Below are 17,436 nucleotides of genomic sequence, written 5' to 3' on the forward strand. Positions count from 1 at the left end.
GTGACTGTACACGCTACTCACGCGGCTCCTCTCAACCCTCAGGGTCTAAGTTGTCCGATGCCCTGAAGAAAGTCGGCTACTGCGTGAGACTTCAGTCTACCTCGTTTATCAGCTCCCTTCTCCCAGATCCTCCAGAGCGGTAAACAATCAAATTCTCAGCCAAACTTCATTTATGGCCCCCACTCCTTGATCAGTGCCTCTTAGGTTAGTAATGTATTGCTACCAATGAGAGAACGCAGCCTGCACCATTTGTCAAAAATGCTCGTAAGTAGAAGATGAAAATGTACGGCATTGACAGCCAGTTGTAGCTTCACGTGTGTGTGTGTGTGTGTGTGTGTGTGTGTGTGTGTGTGTGTGTGTGTGTGTGTGTGTGTGTGATGGCCTCTTGAAGGTCACTAGGTCAGAAACGGCCACCAGCTAGACAATACAGTTGTTGACTCTGCCTGGGAAGCTGGAGACAGTGGCAAGGGGGCAGGTCCCATACTTTATAGATGAGGGGTACATATGTCACAGAGTCCCTTCCCCTACAAAACATGTGGTAAGGCTCCTGCCTATAATGACTCCTTCAGTCCCTACCGGATTCCCATACCCACCTCACAAGCGAAGAAATTAAAGCTCGGATAGGCAGATGATGCCCACGGGGAAGAGTGAAGCTAGAGAGGAACCCAGCTGGTCAATGGCCACACTCTTAATGAAAACAGGGGAGCTTGGCCAGACAGGGCTTCCCTGGGGACATAGCTAGAGTAGCAGCTATAAAGGGATTGCCTCTGGCAGATGGCGGGATCAGGGACAGTATTCAACATCTCATAATCCATAAATCAATAAAGTAGACACATAGGACACCTGGGACAAAAAGCCCAGTGACTGAAGCACTGAATTTAGAAGCCCTGACTGGGACTTGATCAGGTCATAGGCAGTGTGGATCAGATCAACACCCTGCAGAATGGATAGAGGGAAGGTCCGGCTCTTGGGTTGCCTGGGAACCTTGCCTTTCCCCAACTCTGATAATTGACAAATGCATTATTAACCCAGCCACTCTCATCTGGTCTGAAACATCCAAGAGAAATCATCAATGCTTTTCAAAACCAGCCAGCAAGGCAGAGGCAGCATCCTAGCTAAAGTCCAGGTCTCCGGCCTGAAGAAAGGCTCAATTGTTAAGGGCACTTTTTGCTTTTTCAGAGCAAAACTTCAATTCCCACCACCCATATCAGGCGACTCACAAGCCACCTGTGACCCCAGGTCTAGGGGATCTAAAGTCCTCATTAGCCTCTGTCAGTACTGTCAGTAACACACACACACACACACACACACACACACACACACACACACACACACACACACACATACACACACATCAAACAAAATGTTTAAGAAAAAAGAATCGGGGGTTGGGGATTTAGCTCAGTGGTAGAGTGCTTGCCTAGCAAGCACAAGGCCCTGAATTCGGTCCCCAACACCAAAAAAAAAAAAAAAAAAAAAAAAAAAAAAAAAAAAGAATCGGGGCTGGAGAGATGACTCAGTGGTTAAGAGCACTGATGCTCTTCCAGAGGTCCTGAGTTCTAATCTCAGCAACCACATGGTGGCTCACGATCATCTGAAATGAGATCTGATACCCTTTTCTGGTGTGTCTGAAGACAGCTACAGGGTACTTATCTATAAATAAATCAAGAGAGAAAGAAAGAGAGAAAGAGAGAAAGAGAGAAAGAGAAAGAAAGAAAGAAAGAAAGGAAGAAAGAGAGAGAGAGAGAGAAAAAGAGAAAGAGAGAGAGAAAGAAAGAAAGAAAGAAAGAAAGAAAGAAAGAAAGAAAGAAAGAAAGGAAGGAAGAAAGGAAGGAAGAAAGAAAGGAAGAAAGAAAGGAAGAAAGAAAGGAAGAAAGAAAGAAAGAATGAATCACACATCTTTCAGGTCGCTTGCATTACGAGCTCTCTTCGTAGGACCCTCCCAGAAGCCAAGGAACACAGATGATGCCTGCTGACCTAACAAGCCACTGAGGAGACCAAGATAGGCTCTGTCTGCCTCCCCTCCCCTCACGACTCACTAGGACCCTCATGACACAGGACAGTGGTCGTGACCCCTTTGGCAAGCCTCTGTCTCCAAAAATGCTTACATCATGATTCCTATCAGTAGCAAAATTACAGTTATGAAGTAGCAACAAAAATGATTTTATAGCCGGGGGTCACCACAACAGGAGGAACTGTATCAAAGGACCACGGCATTAGGAAGGTTGAGACCCACTGCCGTGGATGGGGCCTTTGCATCCACTGACACCCACTCTGTTTCCCAGGATGCTCCTAGGTCACACAAGCCTTTCATTTACACCTCAGTTCAAACATTTACTGGATAGAGTCCCGGGCTGTTCCTTTGTGAGAGTCCTCAGCTGTGCAGCACGGCACCTGGGGGCCTGGCATATGGTTTCCTTGGAGTCTTTCCAGTTGGGAGTGCAGAAGTCTAAGATTCAGGCATAGCGAACAGAGTCCTGTCCCTGTGGAAATTTTAAGGAAGGCACCCTGCCTTTCTCTGTTCCTGAAAGGTCCCAGACTCCCTTGGCCTGTGGTCACATGGCTCTGTCTCTACCTCTGACCTTATACGCCCCTTCCTGTATCTCCATTTTTTTAAAAGAAGATCTATTTTTATCACTACATGTGCACGTGTGCATGCAGGTGCCCACGGAGGCCTGGTGCGGAAATCAGATCCCCTGGGGCTGGAATTACAGACAGCCGTCAAGCACCTGATGTAGGCAGTAGGAACCAGACCCCAGTCCCCTGAAAGAGCAGCAAGTGCTCTTAACGCTGTGCCACCTCTCCAGCCCCTGTCTCCTCTTCCCTCGGAGACAGATGTCATTAGATTTAGGCTCACCCCAGACGGCATAAGCTCATCTTCAATATCTGCGCAGACTTTTTCTCCATATAAGACTACATTCTAAGGTTTGGGGGATGAAAATTTTGGAAGACGCAGTTCAATCCATGTCAAATAACTCTGGAGTCCCTCATCTACCTACTTGCTCTGTCAATTACCCCTTTCCCATGTCATCTCTGCTGAAAATGCTTTACCTGGGCTCTGTATCTACCCGGCACCTCAGGGAGGTCGCTATGTTCAGCAGAATTGAGCATCCCCAGGCCCCTGCCAGAATGGGGTGGGCTTACAAGGCCTCCACCCGGGAGGGATCCAGGATAAGTGCTCACATATTCCCCTCACACATCTATATAGGCTGCCTGTCCTTCGCCAGTGTGAGCGTCCTGTGGAACAGGGATCTGTTTGCTTGGTCAGCAAGGGCTGTAGAACGAGAACCACTGAGCAATCCTGGGATGCTCCACAGAGGAGGAGGAAGCAGAGAGCCTGGGAAGGTGCTGGTAACCACTGTGTCCTATATTAGATTTCAAAGCCATCTTCTTCTTGGGGGTGGGGGGTACCTTTTTGAAGGTGGGAAGATGCTGCTGTCTGTCAGCCTCAGTGGTCCTTCAGTGGCTGGTAGCACTTCCTGCTTCTTCCTGCTGGTAGCAACACCTGTTTTCCCTCTCAAAGCATCTCTGCCCCTCTGAGACAGTGAGGAGGATGAGCTAGTCTTGAGACGCACGCAGAGCCTAGTTGCATTTCTTTGATGACTTCTTCTTCTTCTTCTTCTTCTTCTTCTTCTTCTTCTTCTTCTTCTTCTTCTTCTTCTTCTTCTTCTTCCTCCTCCTCCTCTTCCTCCCCTCCTCTTTCTTCCTCTCTTCTTCCTCCTCCTCCTTCTTCTTCCTCCTCCTTCTCCTTCTTCTGCTGCTGCTCCTCTCTTCTCCTCCCTTTCCCTCCTCCCCTTCTCTTCCTCTTCCTCTCTTCCTCCTCCTTCCTCCCCCCCTCCTCCTCCTCCTCCTCCTCCTCCTTCTTCTTCTTTCCTCCTCCTCTCCTCTTTCTCCTCTTCCTCTTCCTCCTCCTCCTTCTTCTTTCCTCCTCCTCCTCTTCTTCCTCCTCTTTCTTCTCTCTCCTCCTCCCCTCTTCTCCTTCCTCCTCATTCTTCCTTCCTCCCTCTTCTCCCTCCTCCTCTTCTTCCTCCTTTTTAATGTGTATGAGTGTTTTCCCTGCATGTATGTTTGCACTGTGCCCCACATGCCTACAGTGGTGGATGCCACTGGAACAATGAATGCCCTGGAACTGGACTTACAAACAGCTGGGAGCCACCATATGGGTAAGCTTCAGCTGGAAATTAAACTCTGATCCTCTGGGAGAGCAGTCTCAGTACTCTTAACCACCCCAGCCCTCACCTGTATGTCTGCAGAGGCAGATATGGTAAAGGAATTCACAGAGGCTTGTTTTATCCAGTTTCCAACCAACAAATGATAAACTGTTTTTTACACTTCTACGGTGAATCCCTAACAGACTGAGATAGGCTGATGGTAGGTCAGATCACAGACATAACCATTCCGCCCCAGCACCCCAAGGCCGGGGCCACCACTTACGAGTGCTTTCCTACAAGCTTGCCCCTCCTCGCCACCCCCGGATTCAGCCAGATCAGGCCCACTGCTCACAGGGAAATCACATGGCAGTGTACTTCAGTTTCATGTCATGGGGTTGCTTGTCATATGGGGGCTCAGGGATCCCCATACAACTATAGTCAAGGATGGTCCATATCTCTGATAAAGACAGGTATCCAGAAGATTGCAGCCCACCTGTGAGAAGCCAAATTGCTTCCAAACTGAAGAAACCAAAACCAAAACCATTACCACAGCTGCACTGAGAGCTGTGCACACAACAGACATTAGAGTCAGAAGGGCAGCCATCACACACCCTGAATTTGTGCACCTATGGAGCTGAGGCCATACTCCAGTGGGACAGTCATCTTTTGTGGTTATTTGCTGGTAGTAGGCAAGCTGTAAGTGGGGGAAGAGTGGGTGGAAGCCAGCCAGTGCAACAAATTGCAGCTCTTTTCCCAGTTGCCACGACTCTTGCCACCACTTAAATGGGCTGTGCAGTACCAGATACTCTGAGAAGGGTGAAAACCAATGGGCCTGAGCTGAGAAGGCCTGGAACCAAAGGGAGTCACTTTGGTAAGTAAAACTTGCAGGGGAACAAGAACACTCCTGCCACCCACTGTGCTCCTTGCAATCGAGGTGCCCTTTCTGCTTCTCAAGTGTGCAGAGAAGCTCCAAACAGGGCCCTTTCTGGAAGCTAATACCCAGATCTATCCAGAGGCTCAAGAGGGATGCATGCTGGAGCTACCAATGGAGAAGGAAGCAGTCCCCAGGCCCAGGCCCACATACTCCTCCAACTGCATTACCTTCTTGTTCCTAAGCGTGTTGCCACTCGTCTGGTCACCTGCCTGACAGGAGTGGATAAAGGGGGGGCCACTCCTTGTGAGAACATCCAAAAGAGAGGCTCACTGTGCTCAGCTTGTGTTCTAGGGACACAGCTGCACTCTGAGCAAATGCTCTTGGTAGGACAGAGATCTAGGCCATGTCTTGTCTTGTCACACCTGGCACAGCACCTGCCACATCCCCAGCCATAGGCTCAAGTCACCCCTACCTCCAACACCTTGTCTTAGGCTCAGTACTCACTACTCTGAAGCCAAGTCATACCATTGCTGACATTTCTCCACCCTTCCCCTCCCTCCTTCCGGCCTCTGCTCCAGCTCTCAAAATCCTTTCTAGATAGACGGAAATTCATTGCACCGAACACAAGCTGGCTGGGAGGACCAGTGCTTACCAACAGTCACTGCTGGCGTTGCTGCAATGAAGGTGACCCATGTCCTATAACAATTGCCTCAATTTTCCCACCTGGCTTCCAGCCCCGCCATCTTAACCCTGGTGGGGGGGGGGCTTCTGAAGCTGTGTGCACTGGCAAGCTTCAGCTGCAGGAAGCAGAAAAGGCCTGAGTAACCCAGGATCACAGCATGAGGACAATCACGCTCCTGCAGCATGGCTCTGCAGCATGGCTCCCTCCACATCCCACATCCTCCTCACTGGAGCTGGTTCTTTTGAATCTTTTGACAGCAGTGCAACGGTGTGCGGTCTTCCAGAACACTTTCATTCAGCGCTTCCGCCAACAAGCACGGCAGTGGGATACGATGGCCCAAAATAAACTTATCCCGAGCCATGCGGCACCACGAGCCTTTGATCCCAGTTGTGAGGCAAAGGCGAGTGGATCTCTGTGAGTTTGGCCTAGGATACAGAGTCCAAGACAGCCAGTGCTGTGTAGAGAAAGACTTTGTTAAAACAAACAAACGAACTTATCTATCAAAAGCAATGTACAGCCACTTACTCAAATATTCATGGGTGTCCTACTCTGCCTGAGTGTTGGGCGCTAGAGATGAACCACAGACAAAACCAAAGGAGCTGGGCGTGGTAGAGCACACCTTTGAGCCCAGCACTCAGGAGGCAGGGGAAGCAGAACTCTGTAAATTTGAGGCTAACCTGGTCTACACTAGAGACACAAGACATCCAGGGCTACACAATAGAGAGACCTGGTCTCTGAAACAGCAAACATGGGGGAAGGACCAAAGGACAGGAGTCTGCACAGGTGTCGTGGTCAGTGGAAGTAGCAGGCCAGCATCCCAGAGGAGGGCGAGCAAACCTTTATGAGGCAGACAGTCACCCTCTGTGTCAAGACTTCTATGGCTGGCATCCGGGACCCACATTAAAACCTTCTGTTTTGTTTTTGTTTTTAACTTGAGCTTGTGATAATGTCAGAAATGCAGGTCCTGCTTGTCCTTCAAGCAGCTGCGCCACCAGCTTCCTATACAACCCTGGCAACATGCACGCGTGCTCTGATTTTAGAAATGACCCTTCAAGAGTGACCAGGTGTGAGACCCTGAGCCAAGGGGTCCCCTCCACCATACGAAGTTTTCCTCAGCATAGGGCTGTGTCTCTGTTCTGTTGAGCCGTCACACAGATGGGGCACCCGGTACAGACAAAAGCCCCAATTGTCCCTGCACACATTGTGTCATTAGGAGAAAAGGGTTGAATTCCCAGCATCAGACTGGAAACAGCACCAACAGCTTGGAGGATTTCAAATTTACTGCTCCTGAGAGCCTGGGCCAGCCGCTCACACAGCCGTGGGCACCAGGCTTTATGTGCAATTTAAGGTATTCAGAGGGTGAGTTCTTCCCATAAACATTTTCTCCTTGCCTTGAGCGCTGAATTTAGAAGCAATTCTCAAGCGCAGATAAGAGGGACCGCGCACCCTTTCCCACAGTGCCCCCCCCCCGTCCTATGAGCCTGAACCTGTGCCACATTGGGATTCTCTGCCAGGGTAAGACATGCCACAAGATCACAGGGCCAAAGAGAATGGCATAACGCCCACGCCAAAGCACCCTCCTGAGTGTCCCCTGCCTCCCCAGGTCTTCCTCTTCTCCCCAGCTGGGAGAGAGTTCAAAGGAAGAGTCCCAGCCCAGGGGATGTAAGCAATTGCTTCTTCTTACTGTTTTGATGTGACTGAGATAAGCATCAGGTAGAAACCCTTGGGGACCAAGCCCGCATCTCTAGGATCTAAAGTAGAACAAGCCGTGCCAGGGAGAGCAGCCAGCCTCCTCCAGGAAGCTCTCATGGCTTTCCTCCATGCCTTCGGTCAGAGGTCTTAAGCCAAGCCTGGAGTGGAGTAAGGATATCTCAAACAACTTCACTTAAACAGACAGCCCCTGGATACTGTGTGCTCTCCCCTGAGGAGCCCACCTGAGACCAGTGTCTTGTTTCCTTCCTAGGACAAATACTGATGACAACTGAGCTTAGATTCTGCTAAGCTTATGAATCAGAGAGAAAGGCATCGCCCTTTCAGCACAGAGAAGGAGCAGAAAAGGGAAGGGATTTAGTGAGGGGTGGAGGAAAAGTTGAAGGAGAGGCAGAGAAAGGGAAGGAATGGGAGAAGAAAAGCAGGAAGCTGTCAGGAGCGTAGGAGCAGGGAGGAGACGGGCCAGAGGGAAGAACTTCATTCTGTCCATCTCAATGTCAGGAAAGGTGATCCAGGGTCCCAGCTTTTTATTCCACCAACTATTGCCCCCCCTCGTCCTTGGGGAACTAAGGAAGGAAACAGCTCATGAGGCTGGCTGGCTAGCATGATGTTACACAAGCGCAAACGGTGCCAATGTTTTTATATAATCCTCTGGTTCGCCCCATAAAACAGACCATAACACCCTGGCAAATACACTTCAATAAAGCTCCGTGCTATTACGGGACCCGGCGTCTTCCAGGAGATGAATCATACTGGCAGCGAGGCCAAGCCACCGCTCCAACTCAACTTTCTTCCTCTGTGCCTTCAGCTGAACGGCTGATGGAGAAGCCACAAAGCCGGTCAGGATTCCTGTGGGTTCCTGGAGCTCCGTGGGTGATGAGGGTTTTGTTGTATGAGGCTACCTGAGCCATTTGGAATGCAGATGGCACTTGCTTAGAACCCAGTTCTCTTAGGAGACCCCGTGACCCTTACACAGCAGGCAGAACCTGAGCCCTGCTGAAGCTGCCAACCCAGCCTAGTCACTGCCTAGCGGAGCCAGTTCCTAGCACTTGCAGAAAGTGGTTTGCTGGGGCTGTTTCTGCTGGAGCTGCAGGCATGCACCAATTGTCTCCTGAAGCCTAACAAAGCTGCCCTTGGGGACAGAGATGGTGCATTCATCCTACACCCAACATGTAAAATAGTCTATTCCCAACAGCTACAACCATCCACCGTGACTTGCTGTGACAAAGATGCTGAGTGCCCCTTTCCTCACAGAAAAGCAAAGAGGCCACCAGAAACTGAAACTTTCGTGCCTCAGGGGTTCCCAGGCACCGTGACCTCAGTCCACGGGAGCACTTGGCTCCTACCCAGCTCTACTAAACATTTGAATCCATCTGCCCGCACAGCCCTGGTGTGGTGTCTTACATTTCTCCCACAACAGAACTTTCTGCAGGAGCCCTGAGCATCCTTGAAAGGTGGCTATCCAGGCCAGAGGTCAGACTTTAATGGACAGAACACCCTCTGTGCCAGGCAGTGAGGAAGACGGGATGGATCATTTTAGAGGGGCAGCAATCACCCCTCCTTCTGTATCTCCAGGAAGGGGACTGGGACCAGTCTAAACCCACAGCTTGGAAGGGCTCTCCGGGTCCTTGCTGTGGACCTAGGTGTCACCTCCACCCTCACAGTTCTGTAAAGTATCTCTAGTCCCTGGATGTGAACCTAGGCACTGTCTGGACCTCCCTCACTGTGGATGTAGGCATTGCCTGAGCCTCTCACTATCCTCCTGGCAACTCCTCAGAGGCTGTTCCTTGAGAAGTTCGAGTTCTCTTGGGTAGTAAGTTTGGAAGCATTGTGGGAGAGGCAGGGGACAGTTCCCAAGTGTTCACAGGATGAGTGGATGGTGCAGTCACCCCATCACTGTCCTCTGCCAATGAAGGCCTCCCAGCACTCCCTCTGCAGGACCCAGAGTAGCTTCCACCCGGGACCCTGGAAGATATTGTGGGTTGGGTGTGGGCGGCCACTCCTGGACAGTAATGTCCTGGCATGGGACCCTACCTCCCCTCCATACCGCGGCTCACCATTCAGCTGGTTGTAGACAACCTCCTCCAAATGGTCCAGGCGCTGTAGGATGGCCTCACGGTCAGCCAGAGCACTCGCCTTGGAGAGCCGATTGCGCATCCGGCGATCAGCGCCTCGCACGACCTGCACCAGCGCCTCAGAACGGTCCTGCAGGCGGCAGTACACCGAGAAGAGAATGATGCCCACGAACACCAGGATGTTGACCGTCAGCAAAGTTTTGATCTTCCTGGCCACCGCCATGAGCGCGGCTCGGACGGGGCCGCCTCACCCGCCGGGCATCCCCGGGGCCCCGGGGCCACAGGAGCCTGGGAGCGGCCGGCCGCGGTGGGGACCATGGGCCGGGCAAGGGCGGGAGCTGTTCTTTCAGCACCGCCGCGCGGGCTCCACGCTCCAGGCCGCCGCGACCCGCCCTTCTTCTCCAGCGCGCAGAAACCGCCGGGGGATGCGGGCACAGGGCGCCGCCCGCATAGTCAGCAGGGCCCGCCCGCCGGGAGCTTCCTGGGCCAGAAGGCAGCGCGAGGCCTTGGCTGCTGCGTCCCGTTCCTGCGCGCCCCGCTCCTGTGCGCTCGGCTCCTGCGCGCCCCGCTCCTGCGCGCCCCGAAACCACGGCGCCGGTGCGCAGTGACGCGGCCTGCGCTCATCAGCATGCACGCGGCGCCCGCTGCCCCGCCCGCCGCCCCAAACCGATCCCGCGCTCCACCCCTGGCCAGGATAGGCCCGCGTGGAGCGAGGCCCAGGGCGCGGCACCACTCAGAGCTTCGGACCGCCCTCCACGCCCGGGCTTATTTTAGGGGACAAAATCCACACTTGACCCCTGTGGACACGAAGCCTTAGGGAACGCCGGTCAGGATTGTGCTGTGGGTGCACGCTGGGGTGTGGTGGGGTGCCTTTGTGTGGTAATGAGTCAGAGCCACCTAGATTTGCCTGCCCACCGCGCCTGGCCAAACATAATCTGATTGGTTGCCCTCCTCTGGGTCCGAAGGGTAAGAAAGGAGAGTAGAGTAGATTGGAGATTGAGCGATCCTATTGTAGCATCCGGCCAAACAAATAAAGGAAAAACAAATCTTGACCAGGTTTCCCAAGTTCTCAGCGCTCAGGTGCACGCTCAGCCAGAAGAGAAACAACAAACACTTGCCTCTCCCTCTCTAATTTAGCCCCAAACAGTTGTAGGTAGATGAGACTGCTGGGATCAGAGAAGGAGAGATGGCACAAGTCACACCAGCCTGGCCTGTGAGCCTGGGTCACGGGCTGTGAGCTCCTCCTGTATACCTGGTTACCAGTGAATCTACAGTGCCTGAAAAACAGTTTCTGACACGTAGCTGGTATTTAGCAAATATTGATGAAATGAATAAATGATGGAGCATTTATGAGAAGCTTACTTTGTGGTGGGCCCGTCTCGCAGAAGGACAAGGTCTGTGGGACTTTGTAGCTCTTGGTTCTGCATATTTGTGCATGCGCGTATCTTGTGTGTGCATATATCATGTGTAAGCATGCATGTTTATGTGTTCATTGTGTGTGCATGTGCACATGTGCTTACATTTGTATTTGTGCATGATTATGTGTTTATACTCATGGATAGGTACTTATGTCTGTGTTACACATGTGTTTTTGTGTTCATAAGTCTCCTTTGTGTGTGAATATGCATATGTACAAAGGGTGTATATGTCTCTACATGTTGTAAATGTTTGTGCTTATATATGGTATGTCTTCATAATGTACAAGCACATAAGTAGTGTGTGATGTGTCTGCATGTGTGTGCATATATATGCATGCATGTGCTGTGTCCTTGTGATTATGCATGCGTGTGATGTTTATGTGATGCATGTGTGTTTGTATGTACATGTGTGTACAATGTGTATATGATGCATGTGTGTGTTTGTATGTACATGTGTGTGTGCAGTTTCTGTGTGTATGGTTCCATGTCATATCTGCTCACATTCAGAGGAGTGGGTAGAGGCTTAGAGACATTTGATTTCTGGTTGGAAGCAGCAGGAGTAAAAGTCACACTGCTTCTTTTCTAACTAAGCCTCTCCTTCCTGTCACAGAAAATGTGGCCGGTATGGATTTGCTGAAGAAGGCAGGGCAGGAGAATCTCATGAGTTTAAAGCCAGCCAGGTCTCCAGAGTGAGTTCCTGAACAGTCAGAGCTACACAGAGAAACCCTGTCTCTACAAATTAAAAAGGGAAAAGGAAAAGGAAATTGCGGGAGTCTAGCGCCTGCCGGTTCCAAATCCCCTGGGATGTAGATGTGGTGTCAGCACTATAAAGATGACCACAAGCTTGTTGTACAGGAGAACGCCCCAGAAACCTCAAGCTTCTGTCTTTATTTCATTTCAAAGTCATAAAGCATACAGTTTCAATTTTATTTCCCCAAACAGGTTCCAAGAAACCAGATCAAAATTCTCTGCAGTTTTCTCTATATGTTTCTTTCTCATATTCTTTTATTTCCCCCCAGGCAGATATTTAACCTTATGGGCTCATAATTAAGCACATCCCTGTGATCATTGTGGTTGGCACTATGTCTTAAACAGCTACTACAAGCTTTTATCTGGATCTACAAGGGCAATATCTTTATTTCTGTCCCGCACAACCATGGCCATAATAAGAAAATTTATTCCATTGGCACTAAATCTGGCTGAATCTTGACCAACCTTTTTTATTTTCTAACTACTTTGGGTTTTGGCATCTACATAGATGAGTTCCTGAACTAATGTCTTTATATTCATTGTATTCATTAACTTTCCTAATCCGTTCTTGCGAGGGCTACTTTCTCAGTCGGTGTGTTCCGAGAATAATTATGTGCCCCAGGGAGGCTGCGCAATTTCTATTCCATTTGTCATAAATATTTCTGTAAGTTTTTAGTTGATTCAATAATCATTATTTCAATTCCATCGTTTATTTTTAATAAATCCACCTTAGAATCATTAAGGAATTTCTATTACACAATTACCTCACCTGAGTAGAAAAAGCTACCAGGAGTATATATAGTGTTATACTAGAGGAAAGGGATCACCCCTCATCCAGTCCAAGGGAAAACAGCCGAGGTTGCAGATTCCGTCACTCTGGTCTGTGCCAGGGCTATGGGAGTTGTTCTTGGGCGTTTCCTACAAGGAGAGCCATCCTTGAAGCATTCAGACACTGCTCCCTGGAACAAAGCATAGTTTTCACCAGAAAATAGGTCTCTGAGACTTAGAGGACACTATCAGGAAGGCCCCAGCCACTGGGACTGAGGCCAGGGCTCTGTAGTCACTCACCAGAGAGATCATGCCTCCCAAGATGAAGCCTGATACACCTCACGCCTCAGGAGTCTAGGACAACAGTGTGGCTCCCAGACACTGGTCTGTTTCCAAAAACTGCCATCCCTGTGTCCTGATATAATGTGTTGTTCTGTGGGTAACACGCCAGGGTCCGAGATGTTTACAAGTTTACAAGGGCAGCCTTTGAATCACAGAACAGAACTCGCTCATGCCGCTTTGGGTTTAGGCATTGTTTTTGGGCTGGGATGACTTTCCTAACACTAATTGGATGGGGAGCAGAAGTGGGTATAGCCTGACTTTCCACCAGAGAAAACTGAGGCTCCAAGAAGAATGTATCCCTACCCAAGGTCATGCTGGCAGCAAAGTCTTGGTCTGGATTTGAGCCCAGACAACTTGGCTCCAGAATCAAATTTATTAGCCACTGATGCTCAAATAAAAAAAAATCAGAAACTTTTCATTATATGTTTATGGAAAGTGATGTGAATGTGGTTCGTGTGAATACCCAGCAGCAGGTCCTGAGTCAGTATCTGGCTGAGTTCCATGGGCGGTGTGAGCAGACAGAACCTAGGGGTGAGCGAGAGGAGGCTCCCTGGAACATCCAGCCGACCTGGGAGAGATGCTGACTGCTTAGTGCTGAATGCAGCCTGGGGTCCCAGGACATACAGAAGGCAGCTCTGTTGGGGCGTGAGAGAGTGTGAGAGAGCGTGAGAATGTTCTCCTTGTCCCCGAGAGTCACCTTCCACTGACTCCCATGATGCTGTCCTTGGTATCCCTGCCAATGGCACACAGATATCACCTGGAGAGGCCCAACAGCTCATGGGAGCCTCACAGTCGCTCTTTGAGTGCAAGCTGCGGGAAGATAGGGCAGTGGGAAATCAGGGTGCACCTGGAGGGACACTAGGGTCCGCCTTCAGGGGGATGGGGCTCTATGGGGTGCTTGGCCTCAGGCCTCTCCCACAACTTTGCACTGAATACTCAGAATGTAGCCAGCCTGGAGATACCGAGACATGGTGAGCAGGGGAGACCATGGTGCTGCCACTGGGCATCACCTCTAAACTGGTTATTCCCAGCCCAGAAAAAAAAGGCCATTGGAGCTGCGGTATCATAAAAAAGAAGAAGGATCTGGCCCAGGTTGGAACAGAAAGCTGTAAATGTAGAGATAAGGGGAATGCCCTCTCTCAGTGGAGCACACTCCATCAGGTTCTATTCCAAACTCGCTGTATTGGTTATGTTTCCCCAAAGTACCCTACAAAAGAAACTTAGGGACGGGTTTGTTTTGATTCACCGTTTGAAGGCACAAAGCAGTCCATCAGAGTGGGAGGCATGGCATCAGGGATGTTAAGACCGCTGTTCACACCACATCCACAGTGAGGAAGCAGAGAGATGGGGCTGGACGCTGGTACTAACCTAGCCTGGAACTAGACCAGGCTAGCCCAGAACTTGCTGTGTAGACCAGGCTAGCCCAGAACTCATTGTGTAGACCAGGCTAGCCCAGAACTCACTGTGTGGACCAGGCTAGCCCAGAACTCACTGTGTAGACCAGGCTAGCCCAGAACTTGCTGTGTAGACCAGGCTAGCCCAGAACTCATTGTGTAGACCAGGCTGGCCTACTCACAGAGATCTACTTGCCTCACTCTTCAGAGTAAAAAGGTGCTGCCCGCACTCAAGCTGGGTCTTCCTGCTTTAATTAACCTAATCTAGAATTTCCTCATAGACATGCCAGAGGTCAGGGAGTGGGGAAACACTGAGAGCAGTAGACAGGCTCCATCCAGTGCAGGGTGGTCGTAGATTCGCCTGCTCAGGGGGAGTGATCTTTAAAACACAAGTGCCAAGCTGGAGACGTAGCTCAGCAGTTAAGAGCACTCGCTGTTCTCACGGAGAACACATGCTCAGTCCCTAGCACACACCTAGCAAAGGAGATCGGACACCCTCTTCTGGCCTCTGCAGGGATGAGGCACACACGTGGTGCCCAGACATGCACTGCAGTCAAAACACTCACACACAGAAAACCAATGAAACGAAGTTAAAATTACACAAATGCGCTGTTGAGCGCTAGCGTGACTTCCCTGGTCCCGCCTCTGACTCACTCACCTCGCATGAGCCAGGCTGTCCCTCTGCTCTCAAGAGCTGTCTCAGCAGGTGGGGGCTCTTAACCTGGTGTCTCAGTCAGGGTTTCTATTCCTGCACAAATGTCATGACCAAGAAGCCAGTTGGGGAGGAGAGGGTTTATTCAGCTCACACTTCCACCTTGCTGTTCATCACCAACGAAAGTCAGGACTGGAACTCAAGCAGGTCAGGAAGCAGGAGCTGATGCAGAGGCCATGGAGGGATGTTACTTATTGGCTTGCTTCCCCATGCTTGCTCAGCTTGCTTTCTTATAGAACCCAAGACTAACAGCCCAGGAATGGCCCCACCCACAATGGGCTGGGTCCTCCCCCCTTGGTCACTAGTTGAGAAAATGCCTTACAGCTGGGTCTCATGGAGGCATTTCCACAGCTGAGGCTCCTGTCTCTGTGATAGCTCCAGCTTGTGTCACATTGACACGCACAACACCAGCCAGTACACCTGGAGAGATGGCCCATGTGTGCTCCTGAAGGCTCTGGGTCATCTGTCACCCTGCTTGGATCGAGTGTGGTAGTTCACATTAACCTTAATCATGGGTCACTATGAGACATCTTAACAGGTTCCCTGCCCTCCAGACCTTCTTTCTTCACAGTCATCTGGGGCCAATCGTTTCCCTCCACAGAGATGGATCAGCCACCCATCGTTATGCCGCATCTGCACCTGTTGACGCAGAGGCACGGGAGCCACAGGCAGGCATCACCTTCCTTTCCAGTTCAGTGGAATTACACGGCCTGGGGAAACATTTCCTGTCTGGGAACCAAGGCAGCCCTGCTAGGGAACAGGAAGTACAAGAGTTGCTGTTGTGACCCAACTAGGGGTGATTGTGAGAACACAATTGCCATGTCCTCTCCTGATCCCTGGACTCTCAGATCCTGGCTGCAGGAAGAACAATGACACATACTGGACAGTTCAGAGGGTATACAGGCTTCTGAAGAACCCTGCCCCTGCCCTCTACCGTATTGTCACCTAGTTAGTGTAGTAAGCACATCTTTAAAGGGCCATTCCACCATTCTGTTAAACCATGTGCCTGGGATGTCTAGGGAGGACTAGGTTGAAGATCTGTCCACAGGGAAGGCCTGGAGGCTCCAAATGGGTTGTTTCTGGCTGTCTTATGGGTAGGGTGAAGGAAGGGCTTACTTGCCAATCAGAGGTTACACAGAGTGGGGTATGCTGGGAAGAGTAATTGGTGTCAGCAGAGGTTAAATGTACAGGACTGCATTGTCGCCCCCCAGAGTTCACCCATCTTCTTCCCAGACCACGTAAGAGAGATTGATGGAGCCTATGGGGACGCTACCCCAACATCCTTCCAGTCCTTGGCTGCACCGATCTCTGTGACCCTCCATGTTTGCCATGATGCTCTTGATTGGCCTGTTTCTCAAACAGAGGTGGTTCTAGTGGGCTCCACAGGTCAGGACCCGTGCGGAAACTCTGCCAGCTGCTTGTCCACTCCAGTGATGCATTCTGGGATGGGACACTGAGCACAGCATGAATCTGAGAACTGAGACACACTGGGTCCCTCCTGGATCACCGAGGATACTGGTGCCTCCTGATAACTTTATTTCTTGGGGACCTGGTAAGAAGCTGCCCTCTGATCCTGTCAAGTGGCATGAGAGTCTTGTGTGACAAACCCAATCCAATGTCCCTAAGTACTTGGAGCCTTGCAGAGCTGAGGCTAGCGGAAGGCCAGGAGGGGTGCAGACACAACCTTTCATTTCTACAGTGGCAGTGAGGCCTAGAGACAAGCTGAGCCACAAGACACTGAGAATGGCATTCGCCTCCCGGCAGACCCCACAGCCATGAAAGCCGTGGAACCTAGGTCCTGCACCTTCAGGCTTGTGCGCTCGGAGAGAAGAACAAAATCAATTATTTTTAAACTGCAAGCCCCTTTCAAATAAAGCCTTTAAAATAAAACCCAACTCCCAATTGCAGCCATGGTCAATAGGGATTAAAAAAAAAAAAAACAACTCCTCATTCATCCATTCCAGATATCAGGGTTCTGAAGTCATGAGCCCAAGAGGGGAAATGGAGGCACGGGAGAAGCATCTCTCTTCTACGCCGCTGGCTTCACATGACATTTTCTGCAAGTTAGGCATGCGTCCAGATTCCTCATCTCCAGAAAGCTACGTCAACATGGGAATGTAATCCACTTCTGTCGGCTCTTCCACAGGTGTTTAAAAGCCTATACTCCATGTGGATATCTCTAGGCTTGAAAGTCAGCAATACTGGGGAGCCACGCCCACCAAGCTTCCCGTGGTATTTTACTGAGGCTTGGCAGGAGCAGATGTGGGAACATGAATTGAGGCCCCCGACGACTCAGGCTAGATGTCGCATGGGTCACGGAGAATGCGTGTGCAGCTCAGGTGAGGCAGAAAGCTCCAGGCTGGGCTCCTCATTCACCACATCCCCTGTCCTAGCTCAGCACCATTCGGAGACATCCTCCATCTTCTCCCAAAATGCTGCCCTTTCTCCTAAGAGGGGCTGAGATGGAAAGAAAGCTACTAACTCCACTGAGAATTACATCAACATACATACAGCCCCACCCATGTGGCCACAGGGGAGCAGCGTTCTGGGTCCGTGAGCA

General features: G+C 50.7%; 1 protein-coding gene across 1 annotated transcript in view; it reads right to left on the reverse strand.

Annotated features, from left to right (window-relative positions):
* The window catches only part of Galnt9 (polypeptide N-acetylgalactosaminyltransferase 9), a 78,473-nt gene extending 68,427 nt beyond the window's left edge, over nucleotides 1–10,046 (reverse strand). The window contains exon 1 of the mRNA XM_032886805.1: nucleotides 9,475–10,046. Within this exon, the coding sequence (XP_032742696.1) occupies nucleotides 9,475–9,715 (241 nt within the window). The 5' untranslated portion in view covers nucleotides 9,716–10,046. The remainder of the gene's footprint in view (nucleotides 1–9,474) is intronic.
* Between the last annotated feature and the right edge of the window lie 7,390 nt (nucleotides 10,047–17,436).

Source organism: Rattus rattus, chromosome 16 (genome assembly GCF_011064425.1).
Source record: "Rattus rattus isolate New Zealand chromosome 16, Rrattus_CSIRO_v1, whole genome shotgun sequence".
In the NCBI taxonomy this organism is placed as follows: domain Eukaryota; kingdom Metazoa; phylum Chordata; class Mammalia; order Rodentia; family Muridae; genus Rattus; species Rattus rattus.